The sequence below is a fragment of the Callithrix jacchus genome, chromosome 15 (genome assembly GCF_049354715.1).
Source record: "Callithrix jacchus isolate 240 chromosome 15, calJac240_pri, whole genome shotgun sequence".
In the NCBI taxonomy this organism is placed as follows: domain Eukaryota; kingdom Metazoa; phylum Chordata; class Mammalia; order Primates; family Cebidae; genus Callithrix; species Callithrix jacchus.
This window is the reverse complement of record NC_133516.1, coordinates 77,684,923-77,706,173: the sequence shown is the minus strand read 5'-3', so window position 1 is coordinate 77,706,173 and position 21,251 is coordinate 77,684,923. Positions and strand designations below refer to the sequence as shown.

The following is a 21,251-nucleotide window of genomic DNA, read 5'->3' as shown; positions in this document are numbered from 1 at the left end:
ACAAAAATGAGAAGAAACCAGCGCAAAAAGGAGGAAAACACCCGAAACCAGAACACCGCGATGCCTACAAAGGACCAAAACTCCTCACCAGCAAGGGAACAAAGCTGGACGGAGAATGACTGTGACGAAATGACGAAATTAGACTTCACAAGGTGGATAATGAGAAACTTTTGAGAGCTAAAAGAACATGTTTTAAATCAATGCAAAGAAACTAAGAACCTTGAAAAAAGATTTGAAAAAAGATTCAAGGGAATGATAAGAATGGATAACTTAGAGAGGAATATGAATGAATTGAAGGAGCTGAAAAACACAACACAAGAACTTCACAAAGCATGCACAAGTTTCAACAGCCGAATTGACCAAGCAGAAGAAAGAATATCAGAAGTTGAAGATCAACTCAATGAAAAAAAACGAGAAACCAAGATTAGAGAAAAAAGCGCAAAAAGGAATGAACAAAGTCTCCAAGAAATGTGGGACTATGTGAACAGACCTAACCTACGTTTGATAGGTGTACCAGAATGTGACGAAGAGAATGAATCCAAGCTGGAAAATACTCTTCAGGATATTAACCAGGAAAATTTCCCCCACCTAGCAAGGCAGGCCAACACTCAAATGCAAAAAATACAGAGAACACCACAAAGATATTCCACAAGAAGAGGAACCCCAAGGCACATAATCGTCAGATTCAACAAGGTTGAAATGAAGGAGAAAATGCTAAGGGCAGCCAGAGAGAAAGGTCGGGTCACTCACAAAGGGAAGCCCATCAGACTCACAGCATATCTCTTGGCAGAAACTCTATAAGCCAGAAGAGAGTGGGGGCCAATATTCAACATCCTTAAACAAAAGAACTTTCAACCCAGAATTTCATATCCAGCCAAACTGAGCTTCAGAAGTGAAGGAAAAATAAAATCCTTTGCAAACAAGCAAGTACTCAGAGATTTTGTCACCACCAGGCCTGCTTTACAAGAGCTCCTGAAAGAGGCACTACACATAGAAAGGAACAACCAGTACCAGCCATTCCAAAATCACACTAAATGCTAAAGAGCATCAACATAATGAAGAATCTACAACAACTAACGGGCAAAACAGCCACCTAGCATCAAAATGGCAGTATGAAATTCACACATAACAATATTAACCCTAAATGTAAATGGACTAAATGCACCAATCAAAAGATACAGACAGGCAAATTGGATAAAAAACCAAAACCCATCAGTGTGCTGTATCCAGGAAACCCATCTCACATGCAAGGATACACAAAGGCTCAAAATAAAGGGATGGAGGAAGATTTACCAAGCAAATGGACAGCAAAAAAAAGCAGGAGTTGCAATTCTCATCTCTGATAAAATAGACTTTAAAGCAACAAAAATAAAAAGAGACAAAGAAGGCCATTACATAATGGTAAAAGGATCCATACAACAAGAAGAGCTAACAATCCTAAACATATATAGACCCAATACAGGAGCACCCAGATACATAAGGCAAGTTCTTAATGACTTACAAAGAGACTTAGACTCCCACACAAAAAGAGTGGGACACTTTAACACTCCACTGTCAATAATAGACAGATCAACCAGACAGAAAATAAACAAGGATATCCAGGGCTTGAACTCAGACCTGGAACAAGCAAACCTGATAGACATTTACAGAACTCTCCACCCCAAATACACAGAATACACATTCTTCTCAGCACCACATCACACCTACTCTAAAATTGACCACATAATTGGAAGTAAAGCACTCCTCAGCAAATGCAAAACAACTGAAATAATAACAAACAGTCTCTCAGACCATAGTGCAATCAAGTTAGAACTCAGAATTCAGAAACCAACCCAGAACCGCACAGCTTCATGAAAACTGGACAACTGGCTCTTGAATGTTGACTGGATAAGCAATGAAATGAAGGCAGAAATAAAGAAGTTCTTCGAAACCAATGAGAACAAAGACACAATATGCCAGAATCTCTGGGACACATTTAAAGCAGTCTCTAGAGGAAAATATATAGCAATAAGTGCCCATATGAGGAAAATGGAGAGATCCAAAATTTACACCCTATCGTCAAAATTGAAAGAGTTAGAGGAAGATCAAAAAAACTCAAAACCTAGCAGAAGACAAGAAATAACTAAGATCAGAGCTGGATCAACAAATCCAAGAGCTGGTTTTTTGAAAAGATCAACAAAATAGACAAACCACTAGCCAGATTGATAAAAAAGAAAAGAGAGAACAACCAAATAGATGCAATAAAAAATGATAAAGGGGAAATCACCAGATTCCACAGAAATTCAAACCATCATCAGAGAATATTACAAACAACTCTATGCACATAAATTAGTAAACCTGGAAGAAATGGATAAATTCCTGGACTCCTGTGCCCTCCCAAGCCTAAACCAGCAGGAAGCTAAAACTATGAATAGACCAATAACAAGGTCAGAAGTCGAGGTAGCAATTAAGAGCCTACCACACAAAAAAAGCCCAGGTCCAGATGGGTTCACAGCCGAATTCTACCAGGCACAAAAGAGGAGCTGGTACCATTCCTTCTGAAACTATTCCAAATAATCCAAAAACAGGGAATCCTTCCCAAATCATTTTATGAGACCAACATCATCCTGATACCAAAACCCGGCAGAGACCCAACAAGAAAAGAAAACTTCAGGCCAATATCCATGATGAACATAGATGCAAAAATCTTCAATAAAATATTGGCAAGCCAATTGCAACAGCAAATCAAAAAATTTATCCATCATGATCAAGTAGGATCCATCCCGGGGATGCAAGGCTGGTTCAACATACGCAAGTCTATAAACATAATTCACCACATAAACAGAACCAAAAACAAAAACCACATGATTATCTCAATTGACGCAGAGAAGGCATCTGACAAAATTCAACAGCCCTTTATGCTAAAAACCCTCAATAAACTCGGTATCGATGGAACATATCTCAAAGTAATAAAAGCTATTTATGACAAACCAACAGCCAATATCATACTGAATGGGCAAAAACTGGAAGCATTCCCTTTGAAATCTGGCACTAGACAAGGATGCCCTCTTTCACCACTCCTATTCAATATAGTATTGGAAGTTCTAGCCAGAGCAATCAGGCAAGAAAAAGAAATAAAGGGTATTTAATTAGGAAAGTAGGAAGTCAAATTGTCTCTATTTGCAGACGACATGATTGTATATCTAGAAGACCCCTTCATCTCAGCTCAAAATCTCCTGAAACTGATAAGCAACTTCAGCAAAGTCTCAGGATATAAAATCAATGTGTAGAAATACCAAGCATTCCTATACACCAATAACAGACTTAAAGAGAGCCAAATCAAGAACAAATTGCCATTCACAGCTGCTACAAAAAGAATAAAATACCTTGGAATACAACTCACAAGGAACGTAAGGGACCTCTTCAAGGAGAACTACAAACCACTGCTCAACGAAATCAGAGAGGACACAAACAGATGGAGAAACATTCCATGTTCATGGTTAGGAAGAATTAATATCGTGAAAATGGCTATACTGCCCAAAGTAATTTACAGAATCAACGCTATCCCCATCAAGCTACCATTGACTTTCTTCACAGAACTGGAAAAAACCACCATGAACTTCATATGGAACGAAAAGAGAGCCCGCATAGCCAAGTCAACTCTAAGCAAAAAGAACACAGCGGGGGGCATCACACTACCGGATTTCAAACTATACTACAAGGCTACAGTAATCAAAACAGCATGGTACTGGTACCAAAACAGAGATATAGACCAATGGAACAAAACAGAGGCATCGGAGGCAACACAACATATCTACAACCATACAATCTTTGATAAACCTGACAAAAACAAGCCATGGGGAAAGGATTCCCTGTTTAATAAATGGTGTTGGGAAAACTGGCTAGCCATGTGCAGAAAGCAGAAACTGGACCCCTTCCTGACACCTTACACTAAAATTAACTCCAGATGGATTAAAGACTTAAACATAAGACCTGGCACCATTAAAAACCCTAGAAGAAAATCTAGGCAAAACCATCCAGGACATAGGAGTAGGCAAGGACTTCATGAACAAAACACCAAAAGCATTGGCAACAAAAGCCAAAATAGACAAATGGGACCTAATGAAACTCAACAGCTTCTGCACGGCAAAAGAAACAGTCACTAGAGTGAATTGGCAACCAACAGAATGGGAAAAAATTTTTGTAGTTTACCCATCTGACAAAGGGCTGATACCCAGAATTTACAAAGAACTCAAACAGATTTACAGGAAAAAAACATAAAAGCCCATTCAAAAATGGGCAAAGCATATGAACAGACACTTTACAAAAGAAGACATATATGAGGCCAACAATCATATGAAAAAATGCTCATCGTCACTGGTCATTAGAGAGATGCAAATCAAAACCACATTGAGATACCATCTCACACCAGTTAGAATGGCGATCATTAAAAAATCTGGAGACAACAGATGCTGGAGAGGATGTGGAGAAAAAGGAATACTTTTACACTGTTGGTGGGAGTGTAAATTAGTTCAACCATTGTGGAAGACAGTGTGGCGATTCCTCAAGGCCTTAGAAATGGAAATTCCATTTGACCCAGCAATCCCATTACTGGGTATATATCCAAAGGACTATAAATCGTCCCACTGTAAGGACACATGCACACGAATGTTCATTGCAGCCCTGTTTACAATAGCAAAGACCTGGAATCAACCCAAATGCCCATTGATGATAGACTGGATTGGGAAAATGTGGCACATATACACCATGGAATATTATTCAGCAATCAGAAATGATGAGTTTGTGTCATTTGCAGGGACATGGATGAATCTGGAGAACATCATTCTCAGCAAACTGACACAAGAACAGAAAATGAAATACCGCATATTCTCACTCATAGGCGGGTGATGAAAAATGAGAACACATGGACACAGGGAGGGGAGTACTAAACACTGGGGTCTATTGGGGGGAAAAGGGGAGGGCCAGCGGGGACGGGGAGGTGGGGAGGGATAGCCTGGGGAGAAATGCCAAATGTGGGTGAAGGGGAGAAAGGAAGCAAAACACACTGCCATGTGTGTACCTATGCAACTGTCTTGCATGTTCTGCACATGTACCCCAAAAACTAAAATGCAATAAAAAAATTTTTAAAAAATGACTGAATATTAATCAATAGGGAAAAAGAATGAACTGTTAATACAGTCAAAGAACATGGATGAATCCCAAAAACACGTGCAAAAGCAGCCAGACACAGGAGTTACATACATATAATTCCATCTACATGAAGTTCTCAAGGGACAATGACTATCTATGAAGAAAAAGTATCAGAACAATTGTTGTGGAGGGAACTGACTGGGAAGAATTACAAAAAAAAAAAAACTTCCTAGGAAGATATTTGGTATCTTGATGAATTGCGGATTATACAAGTTTATGCAGTTGTCAAAACTCTGAACTACAAATTCAGAATCTGAGCATTTCACTTTAAACTTTTCCTCATTAAAAACAGAATGTGTATTTTCACTCAAAAAATCTGACTGCCTACTATAGCCCAGGTATTGAGAACACAAAATTTAAAGGCAGGATCCAGAAAAACAGACCTTAAACTATAATGGCAAGACAGTTTTACAAGCAAACAAATGCAGTTATTATAGTTATCATAATGAAAATCACAAGAAAGAGAAATCTTCTAATGTGAAAAGTGAACAACAGTAAATTGCCAAATAATTAATATTATAGGCATATACAACATGAACAAAAGTAACAGAAAAAAACCATAGTGGACGTAGGCAACTAAATTAATTTGATATGCCTAAAGTATAAAATGGTGGGGAAAGGGGCTGAACTGCAGTTAAAAAAAAAAAAAGTTGGATAAGAAGGGCCTGGATTATGATGGATAGTTCCAACCATGCAAAAAAGTACATTTTAGCTGTTTCGTAATGAGGAACCACTGGAGAAGTTTTAGTAAGGGAATGACATGTATACATCTCATTTAGAAAGATCACTGTAGAAACTATCTGAAAGATAGACTGGAGAAGGCTCAGGTTACTGTCAGTCCAATAAAAATGTCAGTCTATTGCAATTTATAGACTACTTCATCAAACAAAAATAGAACCCACATTCTTTTCAAGCTCATACATTTTTTTTTTTTTTAAGACAGAGTTTTACTCTGTCACTCAGGCTGGAGTGCAGTAGTGCAACCTCGACTCACTGCAACCTCTGCCTCCTGAGTTCAAGTGATTCTTGTGCCTCAGCCTCCCGCATAGCTGGGATTACAGGCGTGCACCACCCTGCCCAGCTAATTTTTGCATTTTTAATAGAGAATGGGTTTTGTCATGTTGCCCAGGTTGGTCTCAAACTCCTGACCTCAAGTATCTGCCCATCTTAGCCTCCCAAAGTGCTGAGATTACAGGCGTGAGCCACCACACCTAGTTCAAAGAAGAAATTTTAACAGAAAATTTAAAATATATTGAACTAAATGAAAATAAAAACACAACTATAAAAATCTGTGCAATGTAGCTAAAGCAGTGATTAGAGGAAAATTTATAGCATGAATGCATATATTGGAAATAAATCTAAAATGAATATGCTTCCACTTTAGGAAACTAGAATTTAGGAAGAATTTACAAAGGCATTTGGGAAACCAGAATTTAAGAAGGGCAAATTAAATCCAGAACAAGCAGAAAAAAAATAATAAAAATTAAAGGAGAAATAAATGAGACTGAAAATAGGATACATTAAAAAAAAAAAATCAACAAAACCAAAAGCTGTTCCTTTTAAAGTATCAATAAAATAAGCAAGCCACCGGGCAGGGGGAAATGCAGAGTTGTTCAAACACGAGTTTCAGTTTCAGTTTTGCAAGATGAAAAAGTTCTAGAGATCTGTTGTGCAACAATGTCACTACGGTTTACACTACTAAAATGGACACTTAAAAACTGCTCTCTCCTCTGCTCGCATTCTCGCTCTGCCATGCCCTGCTCTGAAGAGACACCCACCATTACCCCCAGCAAACAGGTCTGGCTTGCAGAAAAGGGCAGCATGCAGCTCTGTTTTGCCCTGCTCTCTGAGCAGGCCACAGCCCATCGCAGGCTATGACCTCGATGGTGCCTATTATGATACAATACCACCTATGGAGAAAGCTCTAGTGAAAATGGACATTCAGATAGCTCTTCCTTCTGGGTGTTATAGAAGACCAGCTCCATGGTCTGGCTTGGCTGCAAAACACTTTACTGATGTAGTAGCTCATGTCACAGATGATTACTGAGGAAATGTTGGTGCTGTACTGCTTAATTTTGGCAAAGAAAAGTTTAAAGTCAGAAATAGTGATCATATTGCACAGATCATTTGTGAATGAATTTTTAATCTAGAAATAGAAGAAGTTCAAGCTTTCGATGATGCTAAAAGGCATTCAGAAGATTTAGGTTCTACTAGAAAGAATTAAAATTTATGCCAAGAATAGAAAATGAGAACTCATATCTTTTTCTTAAGAGTTTTTGCTTAAAGCATTTTGGTAAAGCTTCTGTAATCTTAATAGCTTTATCTTCTAAAAAGACTGCATTTTCTTATAATCAAGGAAAAGAGTACCTCTGTTTAGATCACACAGAAACTTTTTCTGCAACCGATAGTTGTATGTAAATCTGCTTTGTCGTGATATAAGGCAAACAGTGTCTTTTTAAAAATCAAAATGTACATTAATTACAGACACACACAAAAATACTGCATTATTTAACTCAATAAATAACACACCTTCACCAGAAAAAAATGAATTGTTAGGAGAGTTTTTTTTTTTAAAGAAAATGCTAAGAAAAAAGAGAAAACACAAATTAGTGATTATCAGAAATGAAAGAGGGGACATCACTATAAACCCTTGAACATTAAAAGGATAATAAAAGAAGACTATAAACTTTGTTCCCACAAATTTGACAACTATATCAAAATGGACCAATTCCTTGGAAGACACAATTTGTCAAAACTCACACAAGGGCCGGGCACGGTGGCTCATGCCTGTAATCCCAGCACTTGGGAGGCCGAGGCAGGTGGATCACGAGGTCAAGAGATCGAGACCATCCTGGTCAACATGGTGAAACCCCGTCTCTACTAAAAATACAAAAAATTAGCTGGGCATGGTGGCGCATGCTTGTAATCCCAGGTACTCGGGAGGCTGAGGCAGGAGAATTGCCTGAACCCATGAGGCGGAGGTTGCGGTGAGCTGAGGTCGCACCATTGCACTCCAGCCTGGGTAACAAGAGCAAAACTCTGTCTCAAAAAAAAAAAAAAACTCACACAGGAAGAATTAGATAATCTGATGAGACCTGTATTTACAAAAGAAATTGAATCAATAATAACCTTCCAAAACAGAAAGCACCAGACCCAAAGGGGTTTACTGGTGAATTCCAAACATTTTTAAAAGAATTTATATCAATTCTCTACAATCTCTTTCAGAAAATATAAGCAGAGGGAATACTTGCTAATTCATTCTATGAGACCAGCATTATCCTAATACCAAAAACAGACAAAGACATCAAGAAAACTAGACCAATAATATTTCCCATGAACACAAATGTAAAAATTCTCAAAATGTTATCAAATCAAATCCAACCATGTCTAAAAAGAACTATACACCACAAATAAGCAGGATTTATTCTAGTATGAAAGTTGCTTCCACATTCAAAAATCAATAATGTAATCCATCACATCAACAGGCTAAAGAGGAAAAAGATTACAATAGGCTAGGTAAAAGCTGGTGAACATATGTATCAGAGCCCAACTATAACTATTCTTTCACACCATGTGCCAACACCTGGAACTACAGTGAAAAATAAGACAAAACTCCTGCCCTTACAGAGTCTACAATCTATCAGAGAAACACTGTACAAGTAATCACAAGTCCCTATCAGAGGGACTCAACAGAGTCAAGAGAAGTGACAGGCTGATGATAATGGAGCACTATCTAGAGGTTATAAAACAGGTGCGGAGTATTACTGAGGAAATGTTGGTGCTGTACTGTTTAATTTAGGCAAGGGTAGTATTTCAGGCAGAATACATTAAAGTCCTAAACCAAAATAAAAAGTACATGTTAGATGAACTGAAAGGAACCCAGGTTTAATATCACAGAAAGAAGACACAAGAATTACATGATGGTTGTGGTTTCATTGATTACTGGGTAAAAATAAAGGTAGAAGAAGGAAAAAGACATAGGTGCTTAAAACATCTTAAATGATGTCTGGGGTAGATGAAAGGAGTAAAGAGCTAATATACTTTAAAAAGATAAACAGATCAAGCAAGTGGAGAATACAGAAAGAAAGGAGAATAGAAGCATATTAGAAAACTTTAAAAAGGCAGAATTCCCAGGAATTACGGAATTTGAAGGAACAACCCTTGAATGTGTGATCTTTTTCTAGTTATGTTAAACATCCAAATGTTTTGCTCTAGGAGAAACTAGAAATAAAATATCTTTAAAAATTAAGCACATAAAATTTAATACTAAAGTAATCCTGACAGAAATATTGTTATCCTGAAAGAGATAAGCTTCCAAAATAATACAAGAACGTAATTTTGCCTTTCAAATATGATTTATGTCAATATTTGAGTATATCTATTCAAGAACACTATTTAGCCCTGAAACATTTTCCAAAATTTCCTTGATAACTTGTAGTATTACTTAACAAAAAATTATGTTTCTAAGTTTAATATCTTATAAAGGAATTACTTACAGGGACATTAAGTGCATATTGTAGTCCTTGAGGAAGTCTTTCATGTGTTTCCATCTGCTCTTCATCATTTTTCACTGTTTCCTCATGGACCATGAGTTCATCATGTGATATCATATCCTGTTGTCTCATTTCACTTTCTTGTAACACCTCATCTGCAGCTAGGATCTCCTGGTGAGGCAAAGTCCGATCTTGAAGTACTGAATCCTGTAGCTCTCCAGACACAGTAGACTGGCCAGACACTCCACCCATTACAACCATTGTCCTGGAAGACTGCATTTCGTCTATGCCGCCACATTTAAGAAACAATCCTTCCAGTTTGTCGTCAATGTTCATGCTTAAGTATAACTGCCTAGAAAGACCAAGTTTGGCAACAAAACATATTAAATTCGTTTTACATGACTACTTAATTTTTTTAATTTTCAAATTAAGAATTTGAACATTCAAATAGGAAGATTTTATTCATGTACTTTGGAACTGCCTCCAATTTTAAAACTGTAATACCAAGATCTGTTTCCAAAGGCCGGTAGAATAAAACACAAATTTTCATTTTGATATAAAGGCATAAAATCCTAACTACTTTATTATTGAAAAATAAACCTGACATAAAAGCAAATTGGGGGAAAGTATCTGTAACATCAGTCAAGGGATCCATATTCTTTAATATATTAAAAAAATATTAAAATGTCTTAAAAATAAAATATATAGATGAATTCAATAAGGAATAAACTGACAGAGAACATTATCAAGCAAATCATTAAAGAAAATTTAGAAATAGTCATTCAACATATAAAAAAGAGTCACAGTAGTAATCTAAGAAATTACCATTAAACAGCACTATCATATTTCATCTACCAAACTGATGACTCTTAAAAAATACATCCAATGTTTTAGTATTAAAAATAAACACTCATCTACTGATAATAAAAGTACTTATTAGACCAACTATTTTCAAAAGCCATTTGGTAGTATGTATCAAAAGCCATAGAAATACATAATCTTTGAACCAGGAATTCTACATGTTGAAGTTTATCTTGATGAAATAAAAAATGTAAAGAAAGGTATACTAGAAAGTCACTAGAGCAGTGATTACCATAACAAAAACGTTATGTATATTTCAGTTTGGTCACTTCTTTCCCAAATTAATCACATAAGCAATGACCAACTTTGATCATAGTTTTCAGCAGCCAAATACCTAAGTTAAATTCCAAGACACTGCCGAAATCAAAATACTCTTTCACTTGCTAAGGTTATCATTAACAGAGAAACCTTTATACTAAAATGAACAGCTCAAGAAACCTTATATACAGCAAAACACACAAAAGTATAATTCATACTTGCTAATCTTGTCTTATCTGGTAGCAGGTATTATCAGCCTAGAATACATACAGGATATCTGTACAAAACATCTGATTTCACTTTTCAAAATCTTAAGGTAGCAAACTTAAAATCTAAAGGTCAAAGACTGCTGGGTGTGGTAGCTCACGCTTGTAATTCCAACACTTTAGGAGGCCAAGGCAGGCGTATTGCTTGAGCCCAAAAGTTTTGAGACCAGCCAGGGCAACATGGCAAAACCCCATCTCTGCAAAATAAAAACACAGTAATTAGCCGGGCATGGTGGTGCACACCTGTGGTCCCAGCTACCTGGGAGGCTGAGGCAGGAGGATGACTTAAGCCCTGGAGGTCAAGGCTGCAGTGAGCTGTGATCGTACCCCTGCAACTCACCTGGGTGACAGAACAAGACCCTGTCTCAAAAATAAATAAATAAAAATAAAGGTCAAAGATCTTAAAGATATCACCAAATAACTGCTTTCTTCAAAAATTTCATTTATTTCATTTCTTAGAAAATAAGCTGTTCTAAAACTAAATGAAACAAGTCTCTTAAAGCTAAAATTTGACTATTCTGACCATTTCTTTGGAAATCCTTAAATCTGTAAAATCAAAGACTCCATATCCTTAATATATTAAAATACCTTAAAAATAAAGAGATGAATTCAATAAAGAATAAATTGGCAGAGAACATTATCAGGCAAATCACTGAAGAAAACTTAGAAACAATCATTTAATACATAAAATACTGTATTTTTATGTTTTTTATATATAATATATTGACACAATATGATAGGAACATAGTTTTAACTATTATGCACATATTAGGTCATGCTAAACATTTTTTAATTTGGGAGAATACATATATACATAAGAATACATATTTATGGGGTACATGAGATGTTCTGAAACAGATATGCAATGTGAAATAAGCAAATTATGGCGAATGGGGTATCCATCCCCTCAAGAATTTACCCCTTGAGTTACAAACAACCCAATTATACTTTATTTTTAAACGTACAATCAAGTTACTACTGACTACAGTCATCCTAATGTGCTATCAAATAGCAGGTCTTCTTCATCTTTTCTATTATTTTTGTGCCCATTAACCATCCCCACCTCCCCCTTCTCAGCCTCTAGTAACTATCTTTCTACTCTCTATGCCCATGAGTTCAATTGTTTTGATTTTTAGAACCCACAAGTAAGTGAGAACATGCATTTGTCTTTCTGTGCCTGGTTTCTTTCATTTAACATAATGCTCTCCAGTTTCATCCATGTTGTTGCAAAGGACTGGATCCCATTCTTTTTTATGGCTGAATGCTACTCCACTGTGTATATGTACCACATGTTCTTCATCCCCTCGTCTGCTGACAGACATTTAGGTGGCTTCCAATTCTCAGTTATTGTAAACAGTGCTGCAACAAACATAGGAGTGCAAGTATCTCTTTAATACACTGATTTCCTTTTTTGGGGGTACATATCCAGCAGTGGGATTGCTAGATCGCATGGTGGCTCAATTTTTAGTTTTTTGAGGAACCTCCAAACTTTTCTCCATTGTAGTTGTACTAATTTATATTCCCACCAATAGCATACAAGAATTCCCTTTTCTCCACATCCTCACCAGCATGGTTATTGCCTTTCTTTTGGATGTAAGCCATTTTAACTGGGGTGAGATGACATCTCATGGTAGTTTTGATCTGCATTTCTCTGATGATCAATGATGTTGAGCACCTTTTCATATGCCTGTCTGCCATTTGTATGTCTTCTTTTGAGAAATGTCTATTCAAATCTTCTGCTCATTTTTTGATTATTCAATTTTTTTTCCTATAGAGTTGTTTGAACTCCTTTTATATTCTGGTTATTAATCCCTCATTAGATGAGTAGTTTGCAACTATTTTCCCCTCTTCTGTGGGTTGTCTCTTCAACTTTGTTGACTGTATCCTTTGCTGTAACTTTATGTAACTTGTTTTTTAACTAATCTTATGGCTAGCATCAAGCCAAAACAATACAAACTGAGGAAGTAGTACTCTGGGGACAGATAATATTTTGGAAAAGAGGCATAAATGCTAGAGTGAGAGACTTGGAACAGGAAGATAACACACCTCGATACAGAAGTAATAAACTGAAGAGAAAGTGGAAATACTCCAAATGAAAAACAAATGACCTCTTCAAATATATTCCTATAAACAGACCACATGCAAAGAAAAATAAATCTCTCTTCCTTTTTACATACAGTTCCTTATTCCTATGGCCCTAAATTAAGGCCTATACTTGGTGTTAAACTGTCTGGCCTGGAAACTCTTTTTGAAATAGCCTGAAATTTCCCCAGAATACCAGAACAGACTCCAGTATCAATGAAGACAAGGTTTTAAATAAGACAAAGTTTTAAACTGATTTTTGGAAATATCTATCAAAGTGAAAACTGTATGTACTCTTGATCCAGCAATCTCACTGTGAGGGATATATAGTATACAACTTTATGGCTTATTCATAGATGTTCACCAAAGAAATAAGTATAAGGACGTCTGATACAACCCTTCAATGGGAAAAGACTGGAAACAAGCTAGAGCATCCATTGACAGGAGACTTGTTCGACTAATCATAACCCAACCATACAATGGAATACATGCAGTCATTAAAAGGAATGATGTTAGCTTTATGTGCTGGTTCTCCAAGATACGTTAAGTGAAAAAAATCAAGGAGAACTAGGTAAATAGTAGGATCCTTTCTCTTTCTCTCTCTCTCTCTCTCTATATATATATATCTATTTCCCTCTCTTTTTCTTTCTCTCTATATCTATCTATATAGATATCTGTCTCTACATATATATATATATATATACAGATATCGATATATATATCTTCTTGTGGTCATCTTCTAATTTAATGTTTCTAATACATAATAGATATGTCTATATAGATAGATATATGTATCTATCTATATATAGAGAGAAAAAGAGAAATCTATCTATAGACAGATGTACAGAAATACACACACACACACATATACATATAAATAAATAATTTTTTTTCCTGCAAAGAAACTTAACTGGAATTTGGAAAATAAAATAAGACTTCATGAGCCTTCTTCATGAAGAACTACTCATTTTGATGTTTTATTATTCCTTTTTTCATGTACCAACCTGTTTTCTTTCTTTAATGTTACAGCAAGTTAACAGGGTATGAGTAACAGAAATGACTCTAGGTCTTGTTTTTCTTCTTTATTTTAAAACAAAGACTTAGTGTTATTTTAAGATATGTTTCAAAGACAAAGTGATTCATACCTCTATCAGACCTCAACATGTCTCTGGCTAGGAAATTTTACCAGGCCCACAGAAAAAGGGAACAGGACAAAGCTACACTTAATAATAAAGAAAAGATAAAGTAGGAAAAATACATTTTTATTGTCCTTGCACCTCCCTTCTATGCCATTACGGTTTTAACCTTTCCCACTTAAACTCAAGTGGTCTCTGTCAAAGCTCTCATGTGCCTAACTGCATATTCAAAAATCCAAATACAACAAATAGTCCCATGCTCAAAAGCTAACACATGCCCTATCCCTCCTCTAATTTCAGTATTTTTAGGGAGAATCAGCCAAGTGCAAAGAGAGAAAACTGAGGTAATCAAGCCACACTAAAATGTGAATAATTAACTGTCTCTTCTTGTTAACTCCTCAAAAAGCCAACTGCTTTCTGATCCAAATGTGTGTATAATTAATGGAAAATCGGGGGTTAGGGATATCATACGGAAGAGAGAAAGAGAGAAATAATGCTTCCTTTAAATCATACCACTCACATGGAAAACTGATCTGGAAGGGGAAAAAAAAACTAAATGATTTCAGCTCCAAGGAACCTCTGTCCAACTGGAGAGAAAAGAAAATACATGGAGTAATAAGCCACTCTGAGCTCCCTGTGAAGACCCTTTATCGTGCGTGTGTGTGTGCGCGCGCGCGTGTGTGTGTGTGTGTGTGTGTGTGTCTGTGTGTGTGTGTTTCTTAGGCAGCTGACACCACAGGGTACAAAATGACAGAGCTGTTAAGAACAAGATAGGCTGGACAATGATGTCCTAGGGCTAATTTAGCTAAGAATGGGAAACAATCCTTCCTTGCACTTCAAATTACCCAGAGCAGAGAATGCTGAAAACTAGAACAGAGCAGGAAAGAGAAAGGAAGGAGACCAATTCGGGCCAATTTCTCCTAAATCTCCCTTTCACAGATTACTTCAAATTCTGCATTCTTCCCCCAGCTTCCATTTTTTTTTCTTCCCTCATCACCATCCCTGTGCAAGAGAAACTGGTTACAGGGTTATCTAGGGGGATACAACACAACTTCCATTTCCATTAAATTTTCCCTCCCCACTCCCACTCCCAACCCCACACACATCTACTTTCCTCATGTGCAGTTAGGCACATGAGAGCTTTGACAGAGACCACTTGAGAGTGACACACACTCATTTCAGCTGTGTAAATGCCTAACTGTAGTGACTTAAGTAACCCCTAGTCATTTAAGCCTAGTGGCAAAGGGGGTACTTAAAAAGAAGGTAAATTATCTGCCATAGCTTTTCTCCTGTCTACCAGAAGAAATAGCTGACTCTTCCTGTGGTTGTCTTCTAATTTAATGTTTCTAATCAACTATGTGTAAGTAATTAAAAACTAAGCTGTATAGATTTATAAGTTGAAACAGAGTAAACAGCTTTGGGTCAGGGCTTTTAATAAGGAAGTAAACACATAGGCTTTTAACACAAACATTTTTGACAATTATTTCCCAAACTTGGGGAAGTGTTTGGGCTTGTCCTCAGAGGACAAAGTTAACAGAAGCATTACAAATGGACAAGTTGGGTACTACTACTCGTTTTTAATCAAATATACAAGGCTCTTAAAAATGCCTGCTTGTTCTACAAGGTCCAATTAAAAATTGGGAAACGGCTGGGCATGGTGACTCACACCTGTAATCCCAGCACTCTGGGAGGCTGAGGTGGGTAGATCATGAGGTCAGGAGTTCAAGACCAGCCTGATCAACATAGTGAAACCCTATCTCTACTAAAAATACAAAAATTAGCCAAGCACAGTGGCAGGTGCTTGTAATCCCAGCTACTCAAGAGGCTCAGGCAGGAGAATTGCTTGAACCCAGGGGGCAGAGGTTGCAGTGAGCTGAGATCCTGCCATTGTACTCCAGCCTGGGTGACAGAATGAGACTCTGTCTCAAAATTAAATAAATAAATAAAATTTTAAAATTAAAAAAATAAAATAAAAATTGGGGGAAAATGCTTGCTGAGGTTTTTTATGGAAATTTTATACAATTAATGAAGTCTTTCCAAATTAATAGGTTTATGTCTGTATTCTAAAATCCAGACATTATGAAAACCTGGAGAGAAAAGACAACTACTGTGTGCTGAGATCTATTAGATGTAAGACACTGTGCTGGGCACCTTTAAATACATTACCCTACTTAATATTTACAATAACCCTCAAGAGAGTAACAGCATAGCCTCATTTAACAGACAAATTGGGGCTTACCCAAGGATGTATAGCTAAGAAGTAAACTGGGGTTTCAAACCAGACTTACCAGACTCAATGCACTTTTTACTTTATCATACTATTTTCTGACTTAAAAAGACCCTGGACATGTTAGGAAGTCATTGAACTCCCCTCTCACCTCATAAGGCCTCTCTATCATCATTGCTTGGCTTGGCAAGCAATCAAACTCTCCTTAGCTGACTACTCCATCTCATGGCTACCATGGGAGAAGTTTCTGACACAGAATTCCCTTTTCTCTTGTGGAAGGATCTGACACTTTCCACATTTTCTATTTTCCAATCTCTGTTATTCGTATCTCAGTGACTTTCTCCTCATCCATTCTTTTTTATCTTGGGTTGAAATATATCTTTTTAAACTACCTTCTTTCCTCCATTTTCTTAAAGCCTTACCAGGAAAATCTCCCTACTTTCCCATTTCCAATAGGAGATTTAAAAATAATCCTAAATATGGCTAATAAATGTAAAACCAGTCAGTGCTAATGATACACCTGCATCAAAAAAGAGGGCTGTAAGTTTTAAAATGAAAACAGATTTGAAGACTTGTGCTACACACTCTAAAATTTTTTAAAGCACCAAGTTCCCTTTAAGAATGTACATGAACATCCATGTGCCACTTATCACCTTGAATTAATCTGCATTCAAGCATGAAAGAAATAAATATTTCTCACTTAGAGAACCTGTGTTTCTGTTTTATGTATTAAGCTTGGTAGTAATATTATTTTTCATAAACTTTTTTGAATAATGCAGAACTTCAACTATATGAGTCAAAGCAGATTATAACAGGCAAGCTTTGGAACCTTATCATCATTGTCTTTTGTATAAAAAGAGTAATTTCCAACTTAAAATATTCTCACAAATTCAATAATACCTCTTCCCCCAACTTTGTAACAGAACCCATTCAATCTAAAATGAAACTTCACTTGTAAGCCAAAAGAGAAGCACTCAAAGGAACTTGTTCAGAAAACAGGTACAAGAAAAAAGCTAGATTCACAAATTACTTCTGATCCAAAGTACTTTGTTTTTTGGAGGATGCCAGTTACATTAACTTGGATATTAAGATTTGTAACCTATCTATCAGTCCGTAAGAAATTATACCTTAAAAACATCAGCATTAGAAATATAGATACCAACCAGCCTCTGGATCATTTATTAAGACAAAACCCATGATCAATACCAGAGCCTTTAACAAATTTGCTATTTGTTTTTCTGAAGAAGTTTTGTGTTTGTTTTCATCCTTGAAAAGTATAGTTTTGATCTAATCAGAAACTACTTCATCTCTTATTAAAAAACAAAATATATTTCTTGTTTAGGTACAAAGACCTCTTCAGATATACCTCTATATAACTACCATTTTGTATCTATAAAATATATCTTGTAAACCATGTTATTTTTTAAAGTACTACTATTTCAAAATATCCTACATCATTTATGATCATGGTAACGGGACAAAATGGTCTCTCCGATCATTGCTAAAAATAAAGGATGTTTAAACAAATATCTATTTCAACAGCTGCTAACACAATAATCAGAAAATTTACATGCTAACAATCATTTTATGCAATACAACTTTAAAAATCTAAAAACTTTGAAAAAACTATTTTTTCACCACAGAAAAATAATTTATAAGTATTTGAATAAGGCAAAGTTAATAAGCATTTCTATACAACACTTAAGGCCCTCTCAAATAAAACAGAATCTAGGCATATTCTGCATTCCAAATATTTATCACCAATTTTGTAAAACAATGTAACATCAAGAAGACAGCCATATTTAGAAATACTAAAACTCAAATTTATGGAAATTCAAACAGTTTAAGAAACAGCTATAATTTATCTTAACAAGGAGGGTAGAGGGAAAAGACTGGGAAAAAAAAAAGTCCACACAAAGTAGAATCCTACATTCTGTTACATCTAGTTGTTGCATCCATTACATTTTATGCCAATATCAATTATTCAAACATTAATATTTAAACTATGAAGTTTCTGTAGTCTTATATAATAAAAGAAATTATTTTTTAAAAACTTCTTAAAACAAATTTCCCTGTACACTTATGAACAAATGTTAAATACCAAATTTTTTTTTTTAATTAAATGAGACCGGGTTGGGCACATACCACTATGGCCAGTTGCTAATGGTTATTTTTAATATGTACTATACAGTAACCAAGGCTCATTCCAGAACAGCAACAACAAAAGAGTTAACTGTTTAAGTCAACAGCATTTTGTTTTTAATGAAAATAAATATGACTCAAATCTTAATGAGACAGATAGCTGGCTGTCTCTCCAGAATCTGTTCTCTCCTTCTTATCCAATAATAAATGTTAAGTGCAACATATGGCTGCCTACGTAAGAGCTATTTCCCAGCCTCCTTTGCAGCTGGCTGTGACATGTGACAAAGTTAGAGCCAAAGAGATATGAGTAAAAGTGATATACACAAAACTCCTCTTAAAGCTAAAGAGAATGCCCTTTTCTTTTTCTTCTTATTAGGAGACACAATGGTAACCATCCTGGCCCACAATATAGAAATCACATACAAGAATAGCAAAGTAAGACAAAGGAGCCCTGGGACATAATGATTCTGCAGCTTCCATACAATCTCAAGATAGTTTACATGGACTTTTCAAGTAAATACAAATATATTTCTACCTTTATAAGCCCATCATAGTAGCCAAGTCTATATACTAATATATCCAATTTAAGTGACTACTGAATTATCTATCAGACTGCTTCCTCATATTAGCGCAGGTAAACATGCAACATGTACAGATGTACAAAAACTGATGTTTTTTCACATTTTAAAAATTATATAGCAAACACCATTAAATTGGACTAACATGTCTTACTTTCACCAGTATTAAAAGAGCTTCTCTGAAAATTATAGGATATTTAATGTGAGTGTATATGTGTTAAGGATAGGGGCTAAAAAAATTCTATAAGGGAAAAAAGCGTTAAACCAAGAAAACAACCCTCAGTTAAATTTCACATAAGATTACACGTTTTTGTGTATGTTAAACTAGAATCTAATAATGACATTATACATCTCTTAAAATTGTTTTCTCAAGGAAAAAAACTAGTTTTCAAATATGAATACCAAAACTTAAAGAAACGATTATATAAATTCAATATAAAATTCCAGCAGCTAAAAACAGTGACTTCATATTTGAAAAAACTTATTTATTCAAGATTATGAACAATAAGTATTAAAATTACCTGAGACTAAGGTAAAAATGAAGACTTCAAGGAAGGGAATGCTGTAGAGTTGAAAAAGAAATCATGGTTGAGTTTCTACCTTTCATAGGCTTTAGAATTCCTCAATACCACCTTAATCACTTATGCCATCCAATTCCTACAATAAAACATACACAAAACAAAACATTATTTATGGTAAGAAAAGATACTACACAAATATAATATGTGCAAATTGGTATGAATACTGAAGTGAAAATTCTTTCTAAATACAGTAAGTTATGACTGAATGACCAACGTACTGCTTGTTTTTACGTTTGAAACTGGGAAAATACAAGTGTTAAGTAGATAGTAAATGAGAAATAACCTTGGCCTTATAAAGAATAACTGCCTAGATGTGGAGTCTACAGCCTCAAAGATTCAGGATGTTCAAGGAAATTCAGAGAATTACAGACCTAAAAGATTAGAAAAAAAAAAAATCTTATGAGACTACTTACAAACACTAATCATATTGGCTTTGTTAAAGTCTATAAAGTGAAGAGAGAAGAAACACAATGGCAGGCCTTACAAACAAACAGAACTAGTGGCAGGCCAAAACTTAAAGAAACTATTTTATAAACTCAACATAAAATTCTAGTGGCCAAAAACAATGCATACTGTAAATACTCATGTATTGAGTATATATGGCATTTACAACAGAAACAATTACAGGTATAAAATCAGATTAAATATTATCAGCATGATTACAATTGACAGGGAAAAGCTAACAAAAAAGATATAATCATATGGAAAACAAAAACAGAGTATAGGCTATACAGAAGAAGAAAACTTCCAAACAGTAAGTATTCTGAGCATAGTTAACAGACTAAAGATTGTATGGAATTTCCTACCCTGGAGGTTCTTAAAATATTAGATTCCTATCTATCAAGAATAGTTTGCATATACTCCTTCACAAGAAGTGTGGAGACCAGATGATACATGAAAGATCCTATGATTTTACATCAGCTTATGATGGTACAAAGGCAAAAAGAACTGTCTTTTCCACCTATAGCCATATCAGTAATAATTTCCTCTTTGAACTTCTAAAAGTATATTAATTCATTTTTTAAAAAACATTTCAACAGTTTACACATTTTTTTAAAAGTTCAACTTCTTGTAGAGCTATTCACCTTTCAATAATCTTGCATTTCAGAATTTTCCTGGATATTCATGCATGTCTCTTTTTCCAGATAATCTTTTGTGCAAAATAAAATTTCTTTTTGTCAATAGGATTGTATCATATATAAACTATAGTGAAATGACAACAGTAACCATAAGAGGGGAGGGGATCATCACAATACAGAGTTGTTACAATATATTATGTAAAGTATCTATTACACACGTTAAATATGTAAAATAAAACTCATGTTTTAAAGTTTTTTAATTATGAAAAACTGCAATCAACAAATAAGAGATTTTCAAAAAAGATGCAGGAATTACGTAAAAGAACCAAATGGAAATCCTGAAGTTAAACAATACAGT

At 35.4% G+C, this 21,251-nt stretch overlaps 1 protein-coding gene and 1 pseudogene across 7 annotated transcripts in view; one reads left to right on the top strand and one right to left on the bottom strand.

The window, feature by feature from the left end:
• ZNF148 (zinc finger protein 148) overlaps nt 1-21,251 on the bottom strand; it is a 152,710-nt gene that overhangs the window by 78,437 nt on the left and 53,022 nt on the right. For 5 of the 7 annotated variants that reach the window (XM_078351895.1, XM_054246020.2, XM_035273959.3 and 2 more), the window contains 2 exons: nt 19,755-19,890; nt 9,687-10,035 (listed from right to left, as the gene is read on the bottom strand). The exons of 1 other annotated variant lie outside the window; for it this stretch is intronic. In XM_078351895.1, the coding sequence (XP_078208021.1) occupies nt 9,687-10,019 (333 nt within the window). In that variant the 5' untranslated portion in view covers nt 10,020-10,035; nt 19,755-19,890. Of the gene's footprint in view, nt 1-9,686; nt 11,266-19,754; nt 19,891-21,251 lie in introns of all 7 variants that reach the window. One more of the 7 variants, XM_078351896.1, reaches the window with a different exon arrangement.
• Nucleotides 6,943-7,510, top strand: LOC108588505 (deoxyuridine 5'-triphosphate nucleotidohydrolase, mitochondrial pseudogene; annotated as a pseudogene).